This window comes from Giraffa tippelskirchi, chromosome 11, assembly GCF_054371585.1.
Source record: "Giraffa tippelskirchi isolate mGirTip1 chromosome 11, T2T-mGirTip1v1.2.pri, whole genome shotgun sequence".
Classification (NCBI taxonomy): domain Eukaryota; kingdom Metazoa; phylum Chordata; class Mammalia; order Artiodactyla; family Giraffidae; genus Giraffa; species Giraffa tippelskirchi.
In genome coordinates, this window is record NC_137285.1 from 27668105 (window position 1) to 27688980 (window position 20876).

The 20876-nt window shown below is 41.6% G+C and overlaps 1 protein-coding gene across 15 annotated transcripts in view; it reads right to left on the reverse strand.

Annotated features, from left to right (window-relative positions):
- Nucleotides 1–14461: 14461 nt before the first annotated feature.
- The window catches only part of LOC145527080 (uncharacterized), a 55217-nt gene continuing 48802 nt past the window's right edge, over nt 14462–20876 (reverse strand). For 14 of the 15 annotated variants that reach the window (XM_081544481.1, XM_081544484.1, XM_081544480.1 and 11 more), the window contains 3 exons: nt 19868–19994; nt 18523–18618; nt 14462–17133 (listed from right to left, as the gene is read on the reverse strand). In XM_081544481.1, coding sequence (XP_081400607.1) covers nt 15149–17133; nt 18523–18618; nt 19868–19994 — 2208 coding nt within the window. In that variant the 3' untranslated portion in view covers nt 14462–15148. The remainder of the gene's footprint in view (nt 17134–18522; nt 18619–19867; nt 19995–20876) is intronic. The other variant, XM_081544474.1, reaches the window with a different exon arrangement.

A 20876-nucleotide genomic window follows, 5' to 3' on the forward strand; every position in this document is an offset into this window, starting at 1 on the left:
ATAGTATGAATTTACTGACTTTTAGTAAATCTAGGTACAATAAAAGTACCTAGAATTTGATGATTCTAAAGACATGTCTGTATTAATCAACAAACTTAAACTAACTGTAATATCAGATATTAATTTAATACTAAATATTTACCAGATCAAGTGAACATGATATTCATTTGGGTTATTCTCTATTGCATTTTAAAATGTTTGATTTGTAAACATTTACTTTTCTTTAAGGCAGGTAAATAGAATTCATTTACAAAATAACCTCAGAATATTTTCCAAAGACACAATCATGAGACATACTTATATCCAGACACACAGAGGCCTCATAGCTTATTTTAAAACTTATTCATGAGTCAGTTATTTAAATACAAAACATATTCATTTATAATTAAAAAAATATTTGTTGGCAACAGGAAGAGGGTTAGAACCTCAAAAGAAAAAACAACAATGAAATGGGTAGAAGTAAGGGTAAACATAATGGACTATTCTCATGAGTTTTTAAAATCACATTTGATGGTTGAAACAAAAATTTACACCACCATCTGATGTGCAAATCCAATATATGTTGAGGAAACCCTTAAGGTAGTTATATTAGTGAGTGGGGAGGGAAGTAAGGTTTTTGCACTTCCCTCAAATGGGACAGGAGAAGGCAGTGGCACCCCACTCCAGTACTCTTGCTGGGAAACCCCATGGACAGAAGAGCCTGGTAGGCTGCAGTCTATGGGGTCGTGAAGAGTCGGACATGACTGAGCGACTTCACTTTCACTTTTCACTTTCATGCATTGGAGAAGGAAATGGCAACCCACTCCAGTGTTCTTGCCTGGAGAATTCCAGGGACGGGAGAGCCTGGCGGGCTGCCGTCTATGGGGTCGCACAGAGTCGGACACGACTGAAGCGACTTAGCAGCAGCAGCAGCAGCAAATGGGAAAATGTAAAAAACCAGTAGACTATGTTAAGTAGGGTGTGTGATATCTAATGAAACCACTAAAAAAAAAAAAAGCTGTAAAGAGACACTCAAAAATACTTTCAATAATTAAGAATAGAATTCTAAAAAATGTTCAAGTAACCCACAGAAAAGCAAGAAAATTGGAAAAGAGGTATGATAAACAGGGAGCAAAAAATTTTAAAGTCCCAACTCATGTTTATGTACAAAACCAGTACACATTCATATTTAGCTATGATTATACTGTATTTTTGTTCATAGTGATGCTTTCTAAGGCCTACTTGACTTCACATTCCAGGATGTCTGGCTCTAGGTGAGTGATCACACCATCATAATTATCTGGGTCATGAAGATCTTTTTTGTACTGTTCTTTTGTGTATTCTTGCCACCTCTTCTTAATATCTTCTGCTTCTGTTAGGTCCATACCATTTCTGTCCTTTATCGAGCCCATCTTTGCATGAAATGTTCCCTTGGTATCTCTAATTTTCTTGAAGAGATCTCTAGTCTTTCCCATTCTATTGTTTTCCTCTATTTCGTTGCACCAATCACTTAGGAAGGCTTTCTTATCTCTCCTTGCTATTCCTTGGAACTCTGCATTCAAATGGGAATATCTTTCCTTTTCTCCTTTGCTTTTCACTTCCCTTCTTTTCACAGCTATTTGTAAGGCCTCCTCAGACAGCCATTTTGCTTTTTTGCATTTCTTTTCCATGGGGATGGTCTTGATCCCTGTCTCCTGTACAATGTCATGAACCTCCATCCATAGTTCATCAGGCACTCTGTCTATCAGATCTAGTCCCTTAAATCTATTTCTCACTTCCACTGTATAATCATAAGGGATTTGATTTAGGTCATACCTGAATGGTCTAGTGGTTTTCCCTACTTTCTTCAATTTAAGTCTGAATTTGGCAATAAGGAGTTCATGATCTGAGCCACAGTCAGCTCCCGGTCTTGTTTTTGCTGACTGTATAGAGCTTCTCCATCTTTGGCTGCAAAGCATATAATCAGTCTGATTTCGATGTTGACCATCTGGTGATGTCCATGTGTAGAATCTTCTCTTGTGTTGTTAGAAGAGGGTGTTTGCTATGACCAGTGCATTCTCTTGGCAAAACTCTATTAGCCTTTGCCTTGCTTCATTCTGTACACCAAGGCCAAATTTGCCTGTTACTCCAGGTGTTTCTTGACTTCCTACTTTTGCATTCCAGTCCCCTATAATGAAAAGGACATCTCTTTTGGGTGTTAGATCTAAAAGGTCTTGTAGTTCTTCATAGAACCATTCAACTTCAGCTTCTTCAGCATTACTGGTCGGGGCATAGACTTGGATTACAGTGATATTGTATGGTTTGCCTTGAAAATGAACAGAGATCATTCTGTTGTTTTTGAGATTGCATCCAAGTACTGCATTTTGGATTCTTTTGTTGACCATGATGGCTACTCCATTTCTTGTAAGGGATTCCTGCCCACAGTAGTAGATATAATGGTCATCTGAGTTAAATCCACCCATTCCAGTCCATCTTAGTTACCATCTTAGCCCTCAGATATGCAGATGACACCACCCTTATGGCAGAAAGTCAAAAGGAACTGAAGAGCCTCTTGATGAAAGTGAAAGAGGAGAGTGAAAAAGTTGGTTTAGAGCTCAACATTAAGAAAATGAAGATCATGGCATCTGGTCCCATCACTTCATGGGAAATAGATGGGGAAACAGTGTCAGACTTTATTTTTTGGGGCTCCAAAATCACTGCAGATGGTGACTGCAGCCATGAAATTAACAGATGCTTACTCCTTGGAAGGAAAGTTATGACCAACCTAGATAGCATATTAAAAAGCAGAGACATTACTTTGCCAACAAAGGTCTGTCTAGTCAAGGCTATGGTTTTTCCAGTAGTCATGTATGGATGTGAGAGTTGGACTGTGAAGAAACCTGAGCGCTGAAGAATTGATGCTTTTGAACTGTGGTGTTGGAGAAGACTCTTGAGAGTCCCTTGGACTGCAAGGAGATCCAACCAGTCCATCCTAAAGGAGATCAGTCCTGGCTGTTCAATGAAAGGATTGATGTTGAAGCTGAAACTGCAATACTTTGGCCACTGCATGCGAAGAGTTGACTCATTGGAAAAGACCCTGATGCTGGGAAGGATTGGGGGCAGGAGGAGAAGGGGACGACAGAGGATAAGATGGTTGGATGGCATCACCAACTTGATGGACATGAGTTTGGGTAAACCCTGGGAGTTGGTGATGGACAGGGAGTCCTGGCGTGCTGCAATTCATGGGGTCGCAAACAGTCGGACACGACTGAGCAACTGAACTGAACTGAAATTTTTTGCATAATGGAATATATTCAATAAGTATCTTTTTGTAAATGTGCATTCCTTCATTGTATTGATTTGCTGAAAATTAATCAAATAGATAAAATTTTTAAATGTTAAAAATAAAACCATAGTCAAGTAATAGAAGACAATTGTATAGCCTATAACATTAAATTTGTGAGGTGAAATCTATGCTTTATAATTTATCTCTTCAATATGTTTTAAAAATCTTTTCCATCCATAATATTATAAGTATCCATATGATTGTATATGATGCTTTTGTTGTTTCTTATATTGCAATTACAAATTACCCCTTTTGGAGTTGATGTTTTTTAGTGTAACGTAGGGGTGCAATGGGGCTTCCCAGGTGGCTCAGTGGTAAAGAATCCACTTGTAATGCGGGAGACTTGGTTTCTATCTCTGGCTTAGGAAGATCTCCTGGAGAAGGAAATAGCAACCCACTCCAGTATTCTTGCCTGGGAAATCCCATGGACAAAGGAGCCTGGCAGGCTACAGTCCATGGAGTGCAAGGGTCAGACATGAATTAGCGACCAGATAACAACAGTAAGGAATGCAATGCTATCATTTTGTCCAAAATGTTTGGTTGAAGGTCCTAACAACATATATTTAATGAACCATCCTGCTCTTAATTTTTTAATTTACTTTTTAGTTGGAAGAAAATTGCTTTACAATGTTTTGTTGGTTTCTGCCATACAATTTAAATTTAAGTGACCCAGAGATTACATAAGGACAAATCAGAAGTCTTATGTTCACATGGGCTCCCAGACTCTGTCACATGAAGGTAAACTCCTGAACAGATTTTTAAGAATAAAAATGTATAGATACACCCCCTCAGGTTTCTCCTTTTATTGACTTTTTCTTATTCTATGACGCTCAGATCATAGTTTCAGCAACAGAGATCAGAAGCAGAGACAAATCAAACCTTCATTAAACTGATCTATGAGCAGGGTATAGAAGCTTTTATGGACATTTTCATTTCCCTTGGGCATATAGCTAAGAGGAGAATTGCTGAATCCTGTGGTCAGTTTATGTTAATCTTTTGAAGAAACTGCCAAACTGTTTTCCAAAGTGGTTGCATATTGTTTTATATCCCCACCAGCAATGTGTGAGGGTTTTGCTTTCTCACACCATTGCCAACACTTTGTTTTGGAGTCTTTTACGTCTGGCCATTCTGAGTATCATGTTGCATCTTTGGTTAACTCTTAAGAGTTGAAAACATGAAACAATCCAAATGTCCATCAATGGGTGAATGGATGGACTAAGTGGCGTAACCATACAACGAACTACTCAGCAATAAAATAACAGGATACTGATGCCCACAACAGCATGCACAAGTTTCAAAATCATTCAGCTGACACAAAGGATTACTTATTGTATAATTCCATTCATATGAAATTCTAGAAAAGATAAAAATAATCCAGAGGGTTGAATGTGATATCAATGGTTGCGGTTAGCAGTAGGAGTGAGATCTGCCTGGGAAGAGGCATAAGGAAACACTTTGAGTGCTGGAAAGTTGTACATCTTGGTAGAAGCGGTGGTTATATAGACTCAGACATTTATCAAAATGCATGGAACTCAGGTCTTCTCTGGTGTTCCAGTGGTTAGGATTCTGTGCTTCCACTCCATGCGAGGGGCACAGGTTTGATTCCTGATCGAGAACTAAGATTCCACATGCTGTGTGGCGAGGCGCCTCCCCCCACCCCCCAAAAAGACATGGAATTTGAACTTTACGTTAAAATAGATACATTTTATCAATAAAATTTATTTTTAAAATGTGGTTCTGAAGAAAGAATGAAGATAGATAGACTAAAACTTGTTAAAGGAACAATTTTTTAATTTTCTATTTATTTTTGGGTGTGCTGAGTTTTCATTGCCATGCAGGCTCTTCTCTAGCTACGGTGAGCAGGGGCTACTCTCTAGTTGCAGTGCATGTGCTTCTCATTGCAGTGGCTCCTCTTGTTGCAAAAGAGAGGCTCTAGGGCTCTCAGCCATCAGTAGTTGGGGCTCCTGGGCTCTAGAGCACAGGCTCAATAGTTGTGGCACAGGGGCTTAGCTGCTCCATGATATGTGGGATCTTCTTGAATCAGGGATCGAACCTGTGTCTCCTGCATTGGCAAGTGGATTTGTTACCAGTGAGCCACCAGGGAAGCCCTTAAAGAAACAATTTTTAAAATAGCAGGTCTAATCCCATTAGAAAGCAGCAATCGATCAGAGCCTGGGCCCTGTGGAGGACAGCTCTATCACTGTTTTGTAAGGGGTAGCAAGTACAGATGCACTGGTAACACACATATGCCCCAGAGGTGTAAGGCAAACCCCACAAAATTTATAAGCCTGATATCAATGATGTTTTTAGAAGTTTAGTGAACCAGCAATGCTGAGACAGGCTTATAAGGTAAGGGACAAGTTATTTAAATTCACAGCTGACACCACAAAGAGGTATAACACTTAGTGGGCCTCTCTCCAATTTTGAGTGAAGCTCAGATCAAGAGATTAGCAGCAGGCCCAGCGAGGGTGCACGATTTCCTCCAGATGAAACTGCGAGGTGCAGCAGCTCTTGCTGTGTTAGGACAGGAGGGAGATGGGATGCTGTGTGGAGTGGACTTCAATCTCTAATAGATTTACAAAGGCCTCAGATTTGGGAGGAAGACCATGACTTCTGTGGCATAGAACTATTTCACTATATCACTGGAGAAATAGATTCTGTGGCAACGCACTCTAATAGAAACCAACCTCGTTACCACCATGTGGTCCTTGGCCAGTGACAGCCATCCTCAGGTGGATTATCAGGTTTGTTGACTGCTGCTGCATCTCATCATATTGTGGAAATGATATATTTGGAACTGGGCCCTGGAAAGTCCATAAACTAAAATGCATAAGTGGAGAGTCCAGAGCCCTATGTCACTCATGGGGACCACCCTATGATCACTGGCTGAGGAGGAGACAACTCAGGCCTGGTTCACAGATGCATCAGCACCATGTGAAAGGCACCACTGATATGTGGAGCCCCCATTTTGTGAAGACCTTCTTAGTGGTCAAAGCTATGAGCAGGATACTTGGAAATCTGCTTTATGTAGGAGGAGGAATGAATGGGAACATGGATATGAATCAATTTCTTGGCAGAAGTAACTCACTTGTCTGGTTGTTAGAATCCCAACAGGACACAAAACTGGGACACCAGGGACAAGGAAGTGTGAAGGAAAGGCGATGTGGTTGAACCTGGCACTTTGGTCATGGACATAAAGTGTGTGGAGTTTTGTGTTTCACACTGATGCCTAAAAGAAACAGAGAAAGCAAACAGGACAGAGAGGCTCATTTTGTGCAAACCCAACAATATATTTTAAGACAGAGAAGGTGTAGTGATGGGATCATAATCATGGGTAAGTCCACTGGTATTAACATTTATCTGCTGCCCAGAAGCAGCCAGTCTGACACACAAGAAAGTGGCCTGTTGTCTGTTCCTAAATTTTACTGTATGTACTTGTGACCCAAGACAGGGTCTGTCCTCAATGACATCCAACTTCTATATTTTTGATATTATGAAGATAAGTCCTCCATAAGCTGTCCCTCTATTTTGGTCCTTAAGATCCTGTGATCAATTAACCACTTCCAAAGACTTCTGTAGGTCGAGCAATTCTGATTACCACAATGACCTTGAGCCCACTGTAGTTGTAACGGATGAGGTAGGCACATGGCCACCGGAACATGATCATTACCACAAAGCCCTTAAGGAGGGACCATTAACCCAGTAGTTAGAAGTCCTACTAGGTCAATAGTCAGACTTGCAGGGGTCCTGGGTCAGAGAGAGTTCGGTGAGAGATGGATTGGTGGCTTTCTCCCTGGGGCCCTTCAGACTTTGTGGCCTTGGGACAGTGGGTGAACTGGGGAGCCCAGGGACAAGTTGGGGGCCAGCTGGGTCCTGGACACCTGGCTCCCTCAGTGATGATTGCTGGACAAAGCCTGGGGACCTGGCCCTGAGGGCCCTGCCAGCTGAGATCTGCCTCCTCAGCCAGGCATGGGCACTGGTAGGAGGACCCAGACTAGGTGCTGGACAAAAACTCTCAATCAGGGTGACCAGTCCACACAGGGAACCCCTGCTGTTAAGCAGGGCCTGGACCTCAGAGGGTGAAAGTCAAGGCTCAGGACCTTGAACAAATAAAGTGAGGGATAATGATGCTGCTTTGCTTACAGGATTTGCTGTGTTAAAAGCTGCAAGGAGGAATGAAGAGAGAATTAAATGCCTCCTCTTTTCTTTCTTCTTAACAGAAAATAACATTTTAAAAACATTTATTTATTTGTTTTTGACTGCTGTGTCTGTTGCTATGTGTGGGCTTTGTCTAGTTGAAGAGATCAGGGGCTACTATCTAATGGAGGTGTGTGGGCTTTCCATTTCGATGGCTTCTCTTGTGGAGCACAGGCTCTATGATACATAGGCTCAGGAGTTGCAGCTTGCAGGCTCTAAAGCCAGGCTCAGTAATTGTGGTGCTCAAGCTTAGTTGCCCCAAAGCATGTAGAATCTTCTCTGACCAGGGATTGAACTGGTGTCCCCTGTGTTGAAAGGGGGATTCTTAACCACTAGACCACCAGGGAGGCCCTAACATTTGTTAAAGGTTTATAGGCTCATTGTGACCTGACTGTGACCTGACCTCAAGAACTCACATTTTTCTAGGATGCTGGGGATCCCATCACCCAGTAGTTTCTTAGGGCCCTGTCAGAAGAAGTGTCTTCTGGTCTCTCCTGGGGGTCAAAATTGGGGGAATTGGTGAGTAAATTACTCATGATAAATCTACATCAACAACCGTATTTCCTTCAGTATTTATATTATGCCAGGGCATTTCTGGTATCTTAGTATTGGCCTCTCCCCAGTCCAGCTTTCAGCTAATTAACTAAACAGAAACAAAGGTACCAACAGATCAACAAAATCAAAATCTTGCTCATTGTAAAAGCTAATAGACAAACTTCTGCCAAGATGGAATAAGAAAACAGAATTTATTGATATTATTAATGAAAAATTCAATGTAACTACAGAGAGGATTCCAGTTAGTAAGAAAATACCTATAACTTGATGTCAATACATCATGTAAATTACTAGAAAACCAGCCTACCCAAACTTCCTGGATAATCTATAAAGCAGGGGCTTCCCTTGTGGTTCAGTGGTAAAGAATCCGCCTGCCAATGAAGGAGACACAGGTTTGATCCCTGATCCCACATGCTGTGGAGCAACTAAGCCCATACACTACAACTACTGAGCCCATGCTTAAGAGTAACTCTGAGCCTATGAGCCAAGGCTACTGAAGCCCACATACCTAGAGCCCATTCACCACAAGAGAGGCCACCTCAATATAAAGCCTGTGTACCGTAACTAGAGTAGCCCCTGCTTGCCACAACTAGAGAAAGCCCATGCAGCATTGAAGACCCAGCACAGCCAAAAATAAAACAAATGGAATTATTTTAAAAAAACTTAACAAAAAACTATAAAGCAGTGTGCAGAAATGTGAGTCCTATGGTATCTTCTGTAGTGAGTTGCTGATCCTTCACAAGGTGTCACCTAGCTTCTGGAATGCATGTGGTGCATCATGTCTCCAAGCTACTGGCCACTTCCTGCACAACCTGCTTGACTGGCATGATTTCACTGCTGTGGTGGAGCATGCCGATTTTCTGTGCATGTTCAGATAGTCTGGATCTCTTCAGGCTATATTATGACAATCCTGGAGTAAAACTGAATGTGTAGTGCTATCTGCTCCATGGTAATGAAAAATTTTCTGATCTTTTTTCCTAAGAAGGATACAAAGGATGCATTTGTGAAAACAAAGGCTGCATATTATGTATCTAAGGGCATGAAAATCTGCTTTAGAAACAACGCCATATGTGCAAGTTGGACCGTCACTTGATTGAGCTTGTGTCTGGTCTATGGTCATTCTCTAGGCTATGATGGGCTTCTACACCATCTATGCTACCTAATTAAACAGGATTATGATAGGAATAGTCACTTTGCCAGCCTTTAAGAACACACTAATCTCTGCCACCCTCCCTGCTGATCCCCCTACCTGGAATGCAATATTTTGTTTTCATTTACTATTTTATCTGGGGAGTAAGTTTCAGAGCCATCCATCTGGCCTCCTAACCATGGAGGCCCTTAACCAAAGACGAGGGATCCAATGCAGGGGTTACTCTAATGGTCAAGAATGTCAATCCTGTCCAACAGCAGTCTCTCCCACCAGGGCTGATTTGGCCACTACTGAACGTCTAAAATAAGAGACGAAGACCGAGTCCCCAATATAGCACAATTACTAGGAGAGACCAACTAGCACTTGACTAATTTGGCCCTCAAAAGGCCAGTGTTTGTCATCACAGGAAAATCTCATATTCCAGGCATATGTTTTCTTTCCTGCCCCCAGGGCCTCAGCTGGCACCACTATCCAAAGGCTTACAAAATGTCTGGCCAGCCAGTATGCTATCCCACATACACTGCATCAGACCAGAGGACCCACTTTGCATTAAAGGATATGCAATACTATGCCCAACACAAAAGGACCCATGGCATGTACCAGTAGCTGCTTCTGCAAGAGAGCTTTGGAACAGCCTAGTGAAAGCACAGCTGAAGCCCCAGATCAGAAGCAATATTCTGCCAGGACAGGGTGCTGCCCGTCAGAGTGCAGTCTATGAAATGGGCAAAAGCCAGTGCTGTGTTCTCAAAGTGGAAGAACCCAGCAGTGAGGGTGGACCTCACCAACCACCACTACCAAAGACCCTCCAGGGACCCTTGTGCATCCTGGACATGCCACTCCAGGCTCTGCAGAGTTAAGAGGTCTTGAACCCCACAGGAGACATACATTTCACCAGGGACAGAGTGTTTTCCACTTAATAAAGACAAACATGACTTGAGGATTGTGCTCCTTGTAACCAGGGACCAGCAGGAAGGAGGAGCTGTTGTCTCTGCAGGGTGTCTGATACATCACGGGGAGAATGGGCTGCTGTCATACACTGGGCAGGGAACCTGAGTTGATGTGGTAGCCCACCGAGATCCTTCTTGGAGTTTTCCTTGCCCACTTGTGATGGTAACTGGAGAAACACAGCAGCTCGGGTGTGAGAAGGGCATGGTGACCAGGGCTCAGAGCCCTTAGGAATGAGGATGTGGCTCACACTGATGTCAGCAAGGGTGGTAGCTGTGAGAATCTGGAATGCATAACAGGTAAGAAGAAACAGTTGCAACAGGAGGACTGTAGTTCGTCCTGATTTCCTTCTTCTTAGTCTCTCTCTAGACAAACCCAACCTTGGAAGGGATGCTCTGTGCAGTCATGGAGCTGAACCACCCGAATCCCTCTTCCAGGAACAACCTGCTGCCCAGCAGCAGGGACTCCCTCCACTTGCCAGCTTGTCCAGAGTTGGTCTCAGGGGAAAAGGGCTGCTTCACCTGAGATCACTCTCTCCCCAGGGCAGCCTGCCTTTGCTGATTGACAACTCAGGGTTGTAAGGCCCTGAACATCATGGTCAAATATGAGACACTTTTAGGAGTGATTCTCTTCAGAGGTTCTGCTGGCCTGGCCAAGGTCTCCACAACCTACAGTGCAGTTGTGATTTTTCCTCTGAGCAATCCATTCCTTTCTCTTCTCCCATTACTTCATGTTGATTCTCAAAAAACTTCTTGCACCCCACACTTCACCTCAGTATCTGCTTCCAGAGGCCCCAAATTATGACACAGCCTGACCTTGCTGTCAGTGAGGAGCAGCACTTGGGTTGTAATAATGAATACAACTTGAACCAGCTGAAACAAACAAGGGGATTTATTATAAGGATATCTGGGATATCTCACAGAAAAATCCAATAATCAAGGCAAGAAAATGGCAGAGATGAACCCAGACTTCAAGACAAGAACCAGATCCTGGAACCCAGCCAGGATGCTCATGACTTGGCTTCTGTGGTGGCTTCACACTTCTCTCATTTCAGCTATGCCTCCTCATGTGGTAGAAAACACAGCCACTGACACTGCTCACATTTATGTACCAAAGCTTCAGTTGCTAAAATTATATAGACAAACAAGAGAGTCCTAGCTTTCCAGAAGCTTTCTAATGGGAAAGATAAAACATGCAACGATTTTATCACCAGTGACAAACACATGTATAGGTTCACATAGGCTGAGTAGGCGTTAACAAGGAACAAGGGCATTTCAGTGGCAGTAGATCTGCAAAAAAGCACACACACACACAAGCGTAAAATGAGAGATTGTAGAACTCTCAAGTAGTTTAAGGAAGCAAAAACAAAACAAAACCAAAACTGTAAGAGGAAAGATACAGTATTCAGAAATTATGAACAGGTATGGTTTTGTATAAAAGTCCTCACATACCAGGAGAATATTACATCTTAAGTCCACAACTCTGTGTGTGTGTGTGTGTGTGTGTGCGCGCGCGAGCACGCGTGTGCTGTCGTGTCCAACTCTTTTCAACCTCATGGACTGTAGCCCACCAGGCTCTTCTGTCCATGAGATCTGCCAGGTAAGAGTACTGGAATGGGTTAACATTCCTTCTCCAGGTGGATCTTCCCGATCCAGGGACCGAAGCCATATCTCCTGTGTCTCCTGCATTGGCAGGTGGATTCTTTACCACTGAGCCACCTGGGAAGCCAAGTCTACAGTTAGCCACATGGTATTTCAATACAAGAGTGTATAATCAGAATTGCATCTTAAAATAACTAGTATATGTAAGTACAAAAAATGGATTGAAAGGATGAAAAGGGCAAAAAATATGCATACAGCTGCAAAAGTCATGGCTGAGTTAGTTAACTGGCATGCAGGCCAGCACTAGGTGCTCAGCATCTGAGAGCTTGTTGGTATCATGTTTGTAGACTAACAAACTCAATGAAATTGACAATCTGGGCACATACTGCTGGAGTAAATGACCAAATGACTGAGGTCTCAAGTGCGGAGTCCAAATGTCTATGGATGTATATTTTGCTATGTAATACAGATATTGGTAGATATGTCTGGTATTCTTTGGGTTCATTTCATCTCAGGGTTCTACATGTAATCAAAATGTCACATGAAATCAAAATGTCAGAACATATGGATCCATACAGATAATAGTGTCTGAAAATATAAAAGCCCACAAAGAAAAGCTGAACACAAGGCAATCCTGGTATAGGTCTCAGAATTCATAGACTAGACCTCCAGAAGATCCAGTACTTAGTATAAGGAATATAATAGAAAGTGTGCTCTGCAGGATTGCTTCCACACCAGTGGAGGAACATGGGTGGTGAAAGAGGAAAGGGAAGGAGATGCTCTTCCTCAAGTATTCCATCTAAATGCGATTTATTGAGCTTCACAGAACCATAAGTAAATCCAGCCTAAACTTTAAAATTGGCTTTCTTCTTGATGCAGCATTTGTAGTAGGAATCAGCGAGGGGAAATATGTTTTTGTGGTTTACCAAGGTGACTTAAAAACATGACGCTAAGAATCTCTAATTTCAGAATCAGAGGCCTCTTGTGACCCTTCAGAAGACAGAATGCCCAGTGAGTTCTACACCACACACATGGGATGTAGAACATCAGGTATTTTGATCAACAAAACCCCTGCTGCCAGCACCAGCCCTGGCACAGGATGACTGACATCAGATCCTTAGGAAACACATTTGCCCTTGGAATTCAATCAAAAGGCCAGTGAAGTTTCATCATCTCATAAAGGAAGCTCTAAGATTAACTGCTTAATAGTTCAAAAATAATCTAGAACAGGAGTGAGCAAAACTAGGAAGTTTTTAGACAACAGACTCCTGAGCTCAATCCAAGACCCAACAAGTCAATCACTGGGCTAAGGAAAGAGACCCAGGATAGATGGAAAAGAAAAAAATGGGGGAAAAAAAACCCCCACAACCCACAAAGTAAAACACCACACTGGGTCAGTTTCACCAACCTGGTAAAATGACCTTAAGGTATCAGGGAGAAAAGTAGGAAGTCCATAAATTTATGTATGAATAAAAATGTGGGAAATAGGACTTTGTTGAAATTCTGGTACAATAGTTCATAAAATTATCCTCATTTATTTAATGTTCCAATTTTCCAAAAATGATGTAAAATTGTAGGTAAAGAAAAAATCTGCTAGAATCAAAGGTACCAAACACCACACTGGTAAAATGACTTGTGCATGAGAGAAGGCCTGATTTTACCAAGCATGGAAACAAGGTCAATGCTAAACTTTTCTGAATTTCACCATCATACGAAAAACATAGTTGATTTTGTCAAACAACATTATAGAGAGATTGCTACAAAATTCTAAATAAACTCAGGCATGGTTCATGCATTTTCAGAAGGAACCACCCTTATAAAATGGTAAGTACACATGAGAACTTTCTCATGTGCATGATACAACAGGTGAAAGGCAACTGAAACACAAATATTTCCAATGATGAAATAATAAAAACCTTGTTTCCTGATACCTGCCTGGTAATCACAGAAATCTGCAGGAAGGCAAAACAGGCTTCCTGGAATACATCAAAAATATGGTTCTCACCACAAAATCCGCTATATTTTCTATTCTCTGGATAGTGACTCTCAAATAACTAATTTCTCCATCTAATTTTTACAGGATATTTTACAAAACACCAAAAACATAATAGCAGCACACAATATTCATGACAATTCATCACAGTAAATTAAAATACAAGTTGTACTTGGTGATATAGCACTTAAGATACACACACTGGACACATGGAGGCACCTTGTGACACAAGGAGGGTATTCTCCAAGTTAATGCCACTGAGTTGGACTGCGGAGCCACAGTGCACACCCCTCACAATTCACTTGTGCCATTCTGCAGTTCTACATTAGAATACTTATTAACCAGGTTTTATATAAACTGTTTCTCAGAGTCTAGGATCCAAAAGACTTTATATAATGTTGGCTTTTGCTACCAAAGAGAAAGATCAGTGACAACAATAGAGCCTTTTATAAACCAACAAATCATAAGGAAAAGGAAATATGTTGGTATTACTCATGCTACTTATTGAGCAGTAAGACATGTCCTAGGACTTACCATTTTTATGGTATTATTAAAATAGAAAATCCAGTGGCATGTGGTGTGTCTTGATAGACCTCAGAGGCACTACAAGGCATGTACATTTAATGCTCCCAATTACATTACCATATGTAATTCCAAAATACAAAACACAGCCTGTGTCACAGGAAAATAAGCCATAATTATATACCACGGAGAAGTTTTGTATTCCAAAGACTCAATTTATTCATGTTTTTAGAAACTTCATACTTGAGCCTTAATATAATTTAGAACCAGGTATTTTTGGTACCTATGGCTATAAAGAGTGCATGGGTTTCCATTACAGCATTATTTCTAGGGGCACATATTCCTAATGTCTTTAAACTGTTAGATACACCCACAGGATACAATATGGTGGGGTTACTTGCTGAAGATTGTCCTATATTTAGTATTTTCAAGAATTCATTCCTGAGGGCATCTTCTTATGTACAATGAGCTGTTATTTCTTGATGAAACTATTACCTCACTTGGCATATTCATGAAGTTTTCCTTAACTCAATGGAATAGGGTTCATTCTCAGTGGGAATTTTTCCAATGGCTATTGAAATTTGATCTCTGGAAAGCTTTCTGATAGTCACAGCATTTTTCTGTACTGTTAATTTTCTACTGTAAAGGGTTTGACTACGGTTTGAAAGGTTTTTGAAATCCACTGCAGTTCATAGGGTCATTCTCCCTCTATGAATTCTAACATAATAAACACATTAATCTGCTGAAAGCTTCCCCAAAATAACCTATTTAGAGTTCCTACCTTAAAAGTGTATTCAGACATATAATGTAACTATTATCTGAAAGATTTACCATAACTGATGAGGTAAGGCCTCTGTCAAAGACTAACATTTACACCATTCTTAGGATTTATTTACTGTATGAGTTCTCCGATGATTAATGAGCTGTGACTTTTGGGAGAAGGCTTTCCCACATTCACTGCATTGAAAAGGTTTCTCTCCTGTATGAATTCTCTGATGATTGACAAGCTGTGACTTCTGAGAGAAGGCCTTTCTACATTCACTGCAACTGTAGGGTCTCTCTCCTGTGTGTGTCCTCTGATGTGGTATGAGGTGTGACTTCCGAGAGAAAGCTTTGCCACAGTCGCTGCATTCAAAGGGTTTCTCCCCTGTATGTGTCCTCTGATGATTTATGAGACTTGACCTCTCCCTGAAGGCTTTCCTACATTCACTGCATTCATAAGGTTTTTCTCCTGTATGAGTTCTCTGATGTCTAATTAGTTCTGATTTTTCAAAGAAAGCTTTTTGACAAAGACTGCATCCATATGGTTTCTCTCCTGTGTGAATTCTCTGGTGAGTATTGAGCTGTGACTTCTGGGAGAAGGCTTTTTCACAGTCCCTGCATGCATAAGGTTTTTCTCCTGTATGGGTTCTCTGATGGGTTGCAAGACTTGACTTCTCACCAAAGGCTTTCCCACATTCATTGCATTCATAGGGTTTCTCTCCTGTGTGTGTCCTCTGATGTGATATGAGATGTGACTTCTGACAAAACGCTTTCCCACACTCACTGCACACATATGGTTTTTCTCCTGTATGAATTCTCTGGTGATTAGTGAGGCTTAATTTTTCACTGAAAGCTTTCCCACATTCACTGCACTCGTAGGGTTTTTCACCTGTATGAGTTCTCTGATGTCTGACAAGCTGGGATTTTCTACTGAAGGCCTTCCCACACTTACTGCATACAAAGGGTTTCTCTCCTGTGTGTGTCATCTGATGTGATAAGAGGTGAGATTTCTGTGAGAAGGCTTTCCCACACTGGATACACCCATGAGGCTTCTCTCCTGTATGGGTTCTCTGATGGTTAATAAGACTAGACCTCTCTCTGAAGGCTTTCCTACATTCACTGCATTCATAGGGTTTCTCTCCAGTATGAATTGTTTGATGTCTGATTAGCTCTGATTTCTCAAAGAAGGCTTTTCTACAATCACTACATCCATAGGGTTTTGTTCCTGTGTGGGTCCTGTGATGTGTGACAAGCTGTGACTTCCTGCTGAAGGCTTTCCCACATTCTCTGCATTCAAAAGGTTTCTCTCCTGTATGAATCCTTTGATGATTGATGAGATTTGACTTTTCACTAAAGGCCCTCCCACATTCAGTGCATCCATAGGGTTTCTCTCCTGTGTGTGTCCTCCAATGTGATATGAGATGTGACTTCCGGGAGAAGGCTTTCCCACACTCACCACATTCATATGGTTTCTCTCCTGTATGTGTCCTGTGATGGGATGTCAGCTGTGACTTTTGGGAGAAGGCTTTCCCACACTGGCTACAATTGTAAGGTTTCTCTCCTGTATGAGTTCTATGATGTGTAATAAACTGTGACTTCTGGGGGAAAGTCTTGCCACATTTACCACAGCCATAGGCTATTTCTCTTATATGTCTGCTCTGATGTTTAATGAGACTTGATTTCTTACTGAAGCGCTTCCTACATTCACTGCATTCATAGAGCTTCTCCCCTGAACGACTTCTGTGATATATAATAATCTGTGACTTCTTATAGCTAACTTTATCATACTTATCACATGCATAGTATTTTAACCAAGTATCAGTTTCCTCAGTCTTGGTATGGAGAAATAATTTATCAAATATGTTTAAGTCAGTTGGTTCCATTCTTACATAGTTTGTTTTTGGAATAAGAAAATCTAAATGATGTTTTAAAATTAATCCATCTATGTCACCTTCTTTGTTTGATTTCCTTAAAGGAATAAAGTTTGTGCTCAGATTAAAATTTTTTCCAAATGCATCAGATTCATGATCTTGTTTCATATTTTTAAACTTCTCCTTGTTATCCTTGTGCCAAGTCATGTGACTATTTACTTGAAAGACTTGATCTATGAAGAAAAAAAAAATCCTGTAAGTCCTTCCATGGTTGTGTTTACTGAATAAAAACCTAGAAATGCTATTTGAGGGGATTAATGCATTTTAATGTTTAGTTTCCTAGTATGACTGCAATGTCTAACCTCTGGATATTGAAAAACACTTTAAACACTGTAAACAAGAACACAAAGCAGACAGTAGATTAAGTTTAAATGAAACTGACCACCAACTTGGGGCAAAGGGAGTAATCACTGAACAGGCTACATGGGCTCACTCCACACATCCTCAGTGTCATCTGCTCCCCTTCAGCCACACTCAGAGGACACTGCAGCTCAGGTCAATTGTGGGGCCCAACCCAGATGCCTACATCTCTCCACCAAGAGATGGAGAGATGGGCTGAAAGTGCATTCTTGGGCCACGTGCAGGGATGCCAGATACTCTGGAGCCCTAATGTTACCTGGGGCAATACTCAATCACTGAGATACAGGAGGCAGAGGGTGGTACTAGCTTCCTGGTTCCTCAGAGGGTTCCCAGAAGCACACTGTTTGTGCATTCTTCTCTCACCCCATCTCGCTTCCCCTTCTCCCACTAACACTGTGGAGATCACAGCCCCAGTAAGTATCTCAGGGTCTGCTTTTGAGGGACCTTGAATTAAGTCAGTGTCACACAACAGGTAACAAGGGTCCAGCTGATCAGAGCAGTGCTGGATGCTTGGTGGTGCCACGGAACTCACAAAAGGAGATGAGAACCGGGATCTACACTAGCTAGCAATTTGGGAAGTTCAGACTAGGCTTAGTTTTAAGTGGGAATAGAGAAGTCTTTCAAAAGATGTTTTCCAAAGGTAAAAACCTTAGTAAAAAAAATAAAAAAGGGTAGAAAGAGGTAATTCCATATACTCCATGTCTAAGCTACAGAAAAAGCACAACAGAACCTGACCAGTCAAGGGGAGAAGTGGACCAACAGTTTGGGAGGAATGACGATGATTTTCTGACATAATAAGGCTGAACAGAGAGGGTTTCACATCAGAGACACCCAAAGTGAGGAAAAATAAAGCCCTGATGGTCAAGCACAGGTGTCTTTGACCACAGAAAAGAGGGAGGACAGAAGGAGATTAACCACATCAGGGGACAGAATACCTAACAAGAAGCCAAAGTCCCATATGTGAAAGACTGGGAATAACATCATGGGCCAGACCAGCTGGAAACATTTCACTTAAAGCTACGAGCAAAGAAGCCACATGCAATGTGATTCACTTCAGTAGCTCACGTTAACTGTTCTGAATCACCATTAAAGGTTTGAGATTTTGAAAAGAGCCCTCTAAGGCACATTTCAAGGATGCCAACCCCCACCCAGCCAAGACTGACTTTCATCTTCTCTCCTCTGCCTGGTCTTCATACACTCACCTAGTGAGTCTGAACTTGGAATTTCTCCATCTCCTGTCCATGGCTCTTCTCCTTGCTCCAACTTAAGGATGACACCAGGTTTCATAACTTCATACCCTGTTTAGGGAAAATCACAAAGACCTTGGTCCCTACTGGATGGCCTTTGAGGCCTCTGAAGAATGAGCAAGGTTTGGAATTAGTTGACCCAGTGAAGCCACCCACATGAATACCAACAAAGTAAATAATCCTTAGAGGAATGGTAACAGTCTCCCCAGTGGATAATAAGGTCTAAGAACCTTTGACTTCTATAACTCAAGTCCAAAAGCATAAACCCTTCAGAGGCTCTGCAGTTGGTCTGCCCTGGTTCAAATTCAGGCTCTTTCATTTCCTAGCTGTCAGGCCTTGGGAAAAATACTTAATTTTTTTGTCTCAATTTCCTCATTAGAAAAAAAAAGAGAGAGAGCAACACACCTGCCACACAGGATTTCTCTTATGATTGAGTCAATACATGAACGATACGTGAAATTTGGTAAATTACATGCCTCAGGAGCTTTGTTGCTGTTCAGTCACTCAGTTGTGTCCGACTCTTTGCGACCCCATGAACTGTAGTAGGCCAGGATTCCCTGTCCTTCACCATCTCCTGGAGCTTGCTCAAACTCATGTCCACTGAATTGGTGATGCCATCCAAACATCTTCAATCGTTCCCAGCATCAGGGTCTTTTCTAATGAGTTGGCTCTTCACATTAGGTGGCCAAAGTATTGGAGCTTCAGTTTCAGCATCAGTCCTTCCAAAGAATATCCAGGATTGATTTCCTTTAGGATTGACTAGTTTGATCTCCTTGTAGTCCAAGGGACTCTCAAGAGTCTTCTCCAACACCATAGTTAAAAGCATCAATTCTTCAACACTCAGCCTTCTTTATGGTCCACCTCTCACATCCATACATGACTACTAGAAAAACCATAGCTTTGACTATACGTATCTTTGTTGGCAAATCCTCAGGAGCCTCACTACCACTATTACTATTAGCTTCAGAGGCAGCACAATGAAACTAAAACTTCATTATTGGAAGGTGAGGTCCAAATACTTTCCCTGGGACTGTCATAGTCCAAGAACTTTGATCTCTAAAATTCAGGTCCAAAATCATTAAAAATTTTGCAAGTCCCAGAGCTCTCAGAAACTAAAAAAGAACAAGCAAGGTACTAAACACAATATGAGGTCTTCTGGGTAGTTTTTCTTTTTTTGGCCATGCCACAAAGCTCGAAGGATCTTAGTTCCCTGACCAGGGATTGAACCCGGGCCCCCTGAAGTGGAAGCACAGAGTTCTAAATGCTGAATGCCAGGGAAGTCCTGGGTAGCTTTTCTTACCTAGTGACACAAGACTGCTATAATTCTCCAACATGACATCCTTGTATAAGTCCTTCTGATAGGGGTCCAGTAGCTGCCATTCCTTCTGTGTGAAGTCCACAGATAAATCTTCAAATGAGAATGACCCCTGTAAGAGCACAATCCTAGTGAATCAGAAGCAGGAATCACTAGTTGATGCAGGAAACAAGTACCAGAGCTTGAACACATCATTCTTATCATGGCAAGTTACAGAATGTCTACTGGGTCCCAACTTTTGCACTCCATTTTGTGGGATAAAAGGCCATTATGCATTCTTTCATCCTCTCATTTACATGAGGACTGAAATACATGACTTTAAAATTTCCAAACCACAAACAAAGTATTTACTGAATGTCAAATTTGGCACCAGAAGTGGTGACAAAAGAAAGATAATAAAACAAAAACTTCCTCAAAAACTTCTTAGGTTGTAGACATATACAAATGTGTACACTTATAAAGCAAGCTGCTTTAAGAGTTGAGGCAGAAAGGGCAGTGAGGGCATGACATGGGTCAGAGAGGGAGCCCAGCACTCCACCTATGGTCATATCATTCTCTATTGAAGAGGTGATACTTGAAATGAGTTTTAGGAAATTAGTAGTGATTTCCAAAGAAAAGGGGGTGCAAAAGCATTCTGAGTGACAGCAGGTCCAAAATGGTGCCCCAAACTGCTAGGGGTAACACAGTATAAACAGTTCAATCAGATAAGGTCACAGGGTACATGGTAGTGACTGGACTGCAGGCCACAGTGGGAGCAAGGCAGATGTGGTTACCACACCTTCTCACTCCTGATAATTAGCCATTAGAACTTTTACAGGATGGAAGTGATATAACCTAATTCAGGTTGCAGAAAGATATCCAGATATTTTAAAAATTAATTTTATTTATTTTTATTTTTGACTGCGCTAGATCTTTGTTGCTGTGCGTGGCCTTTCTCTAGCTGCAGTGCACAGGCTGCTCACTGTGGTGGCTTCTCCTGTTGCAAAGCACTGGC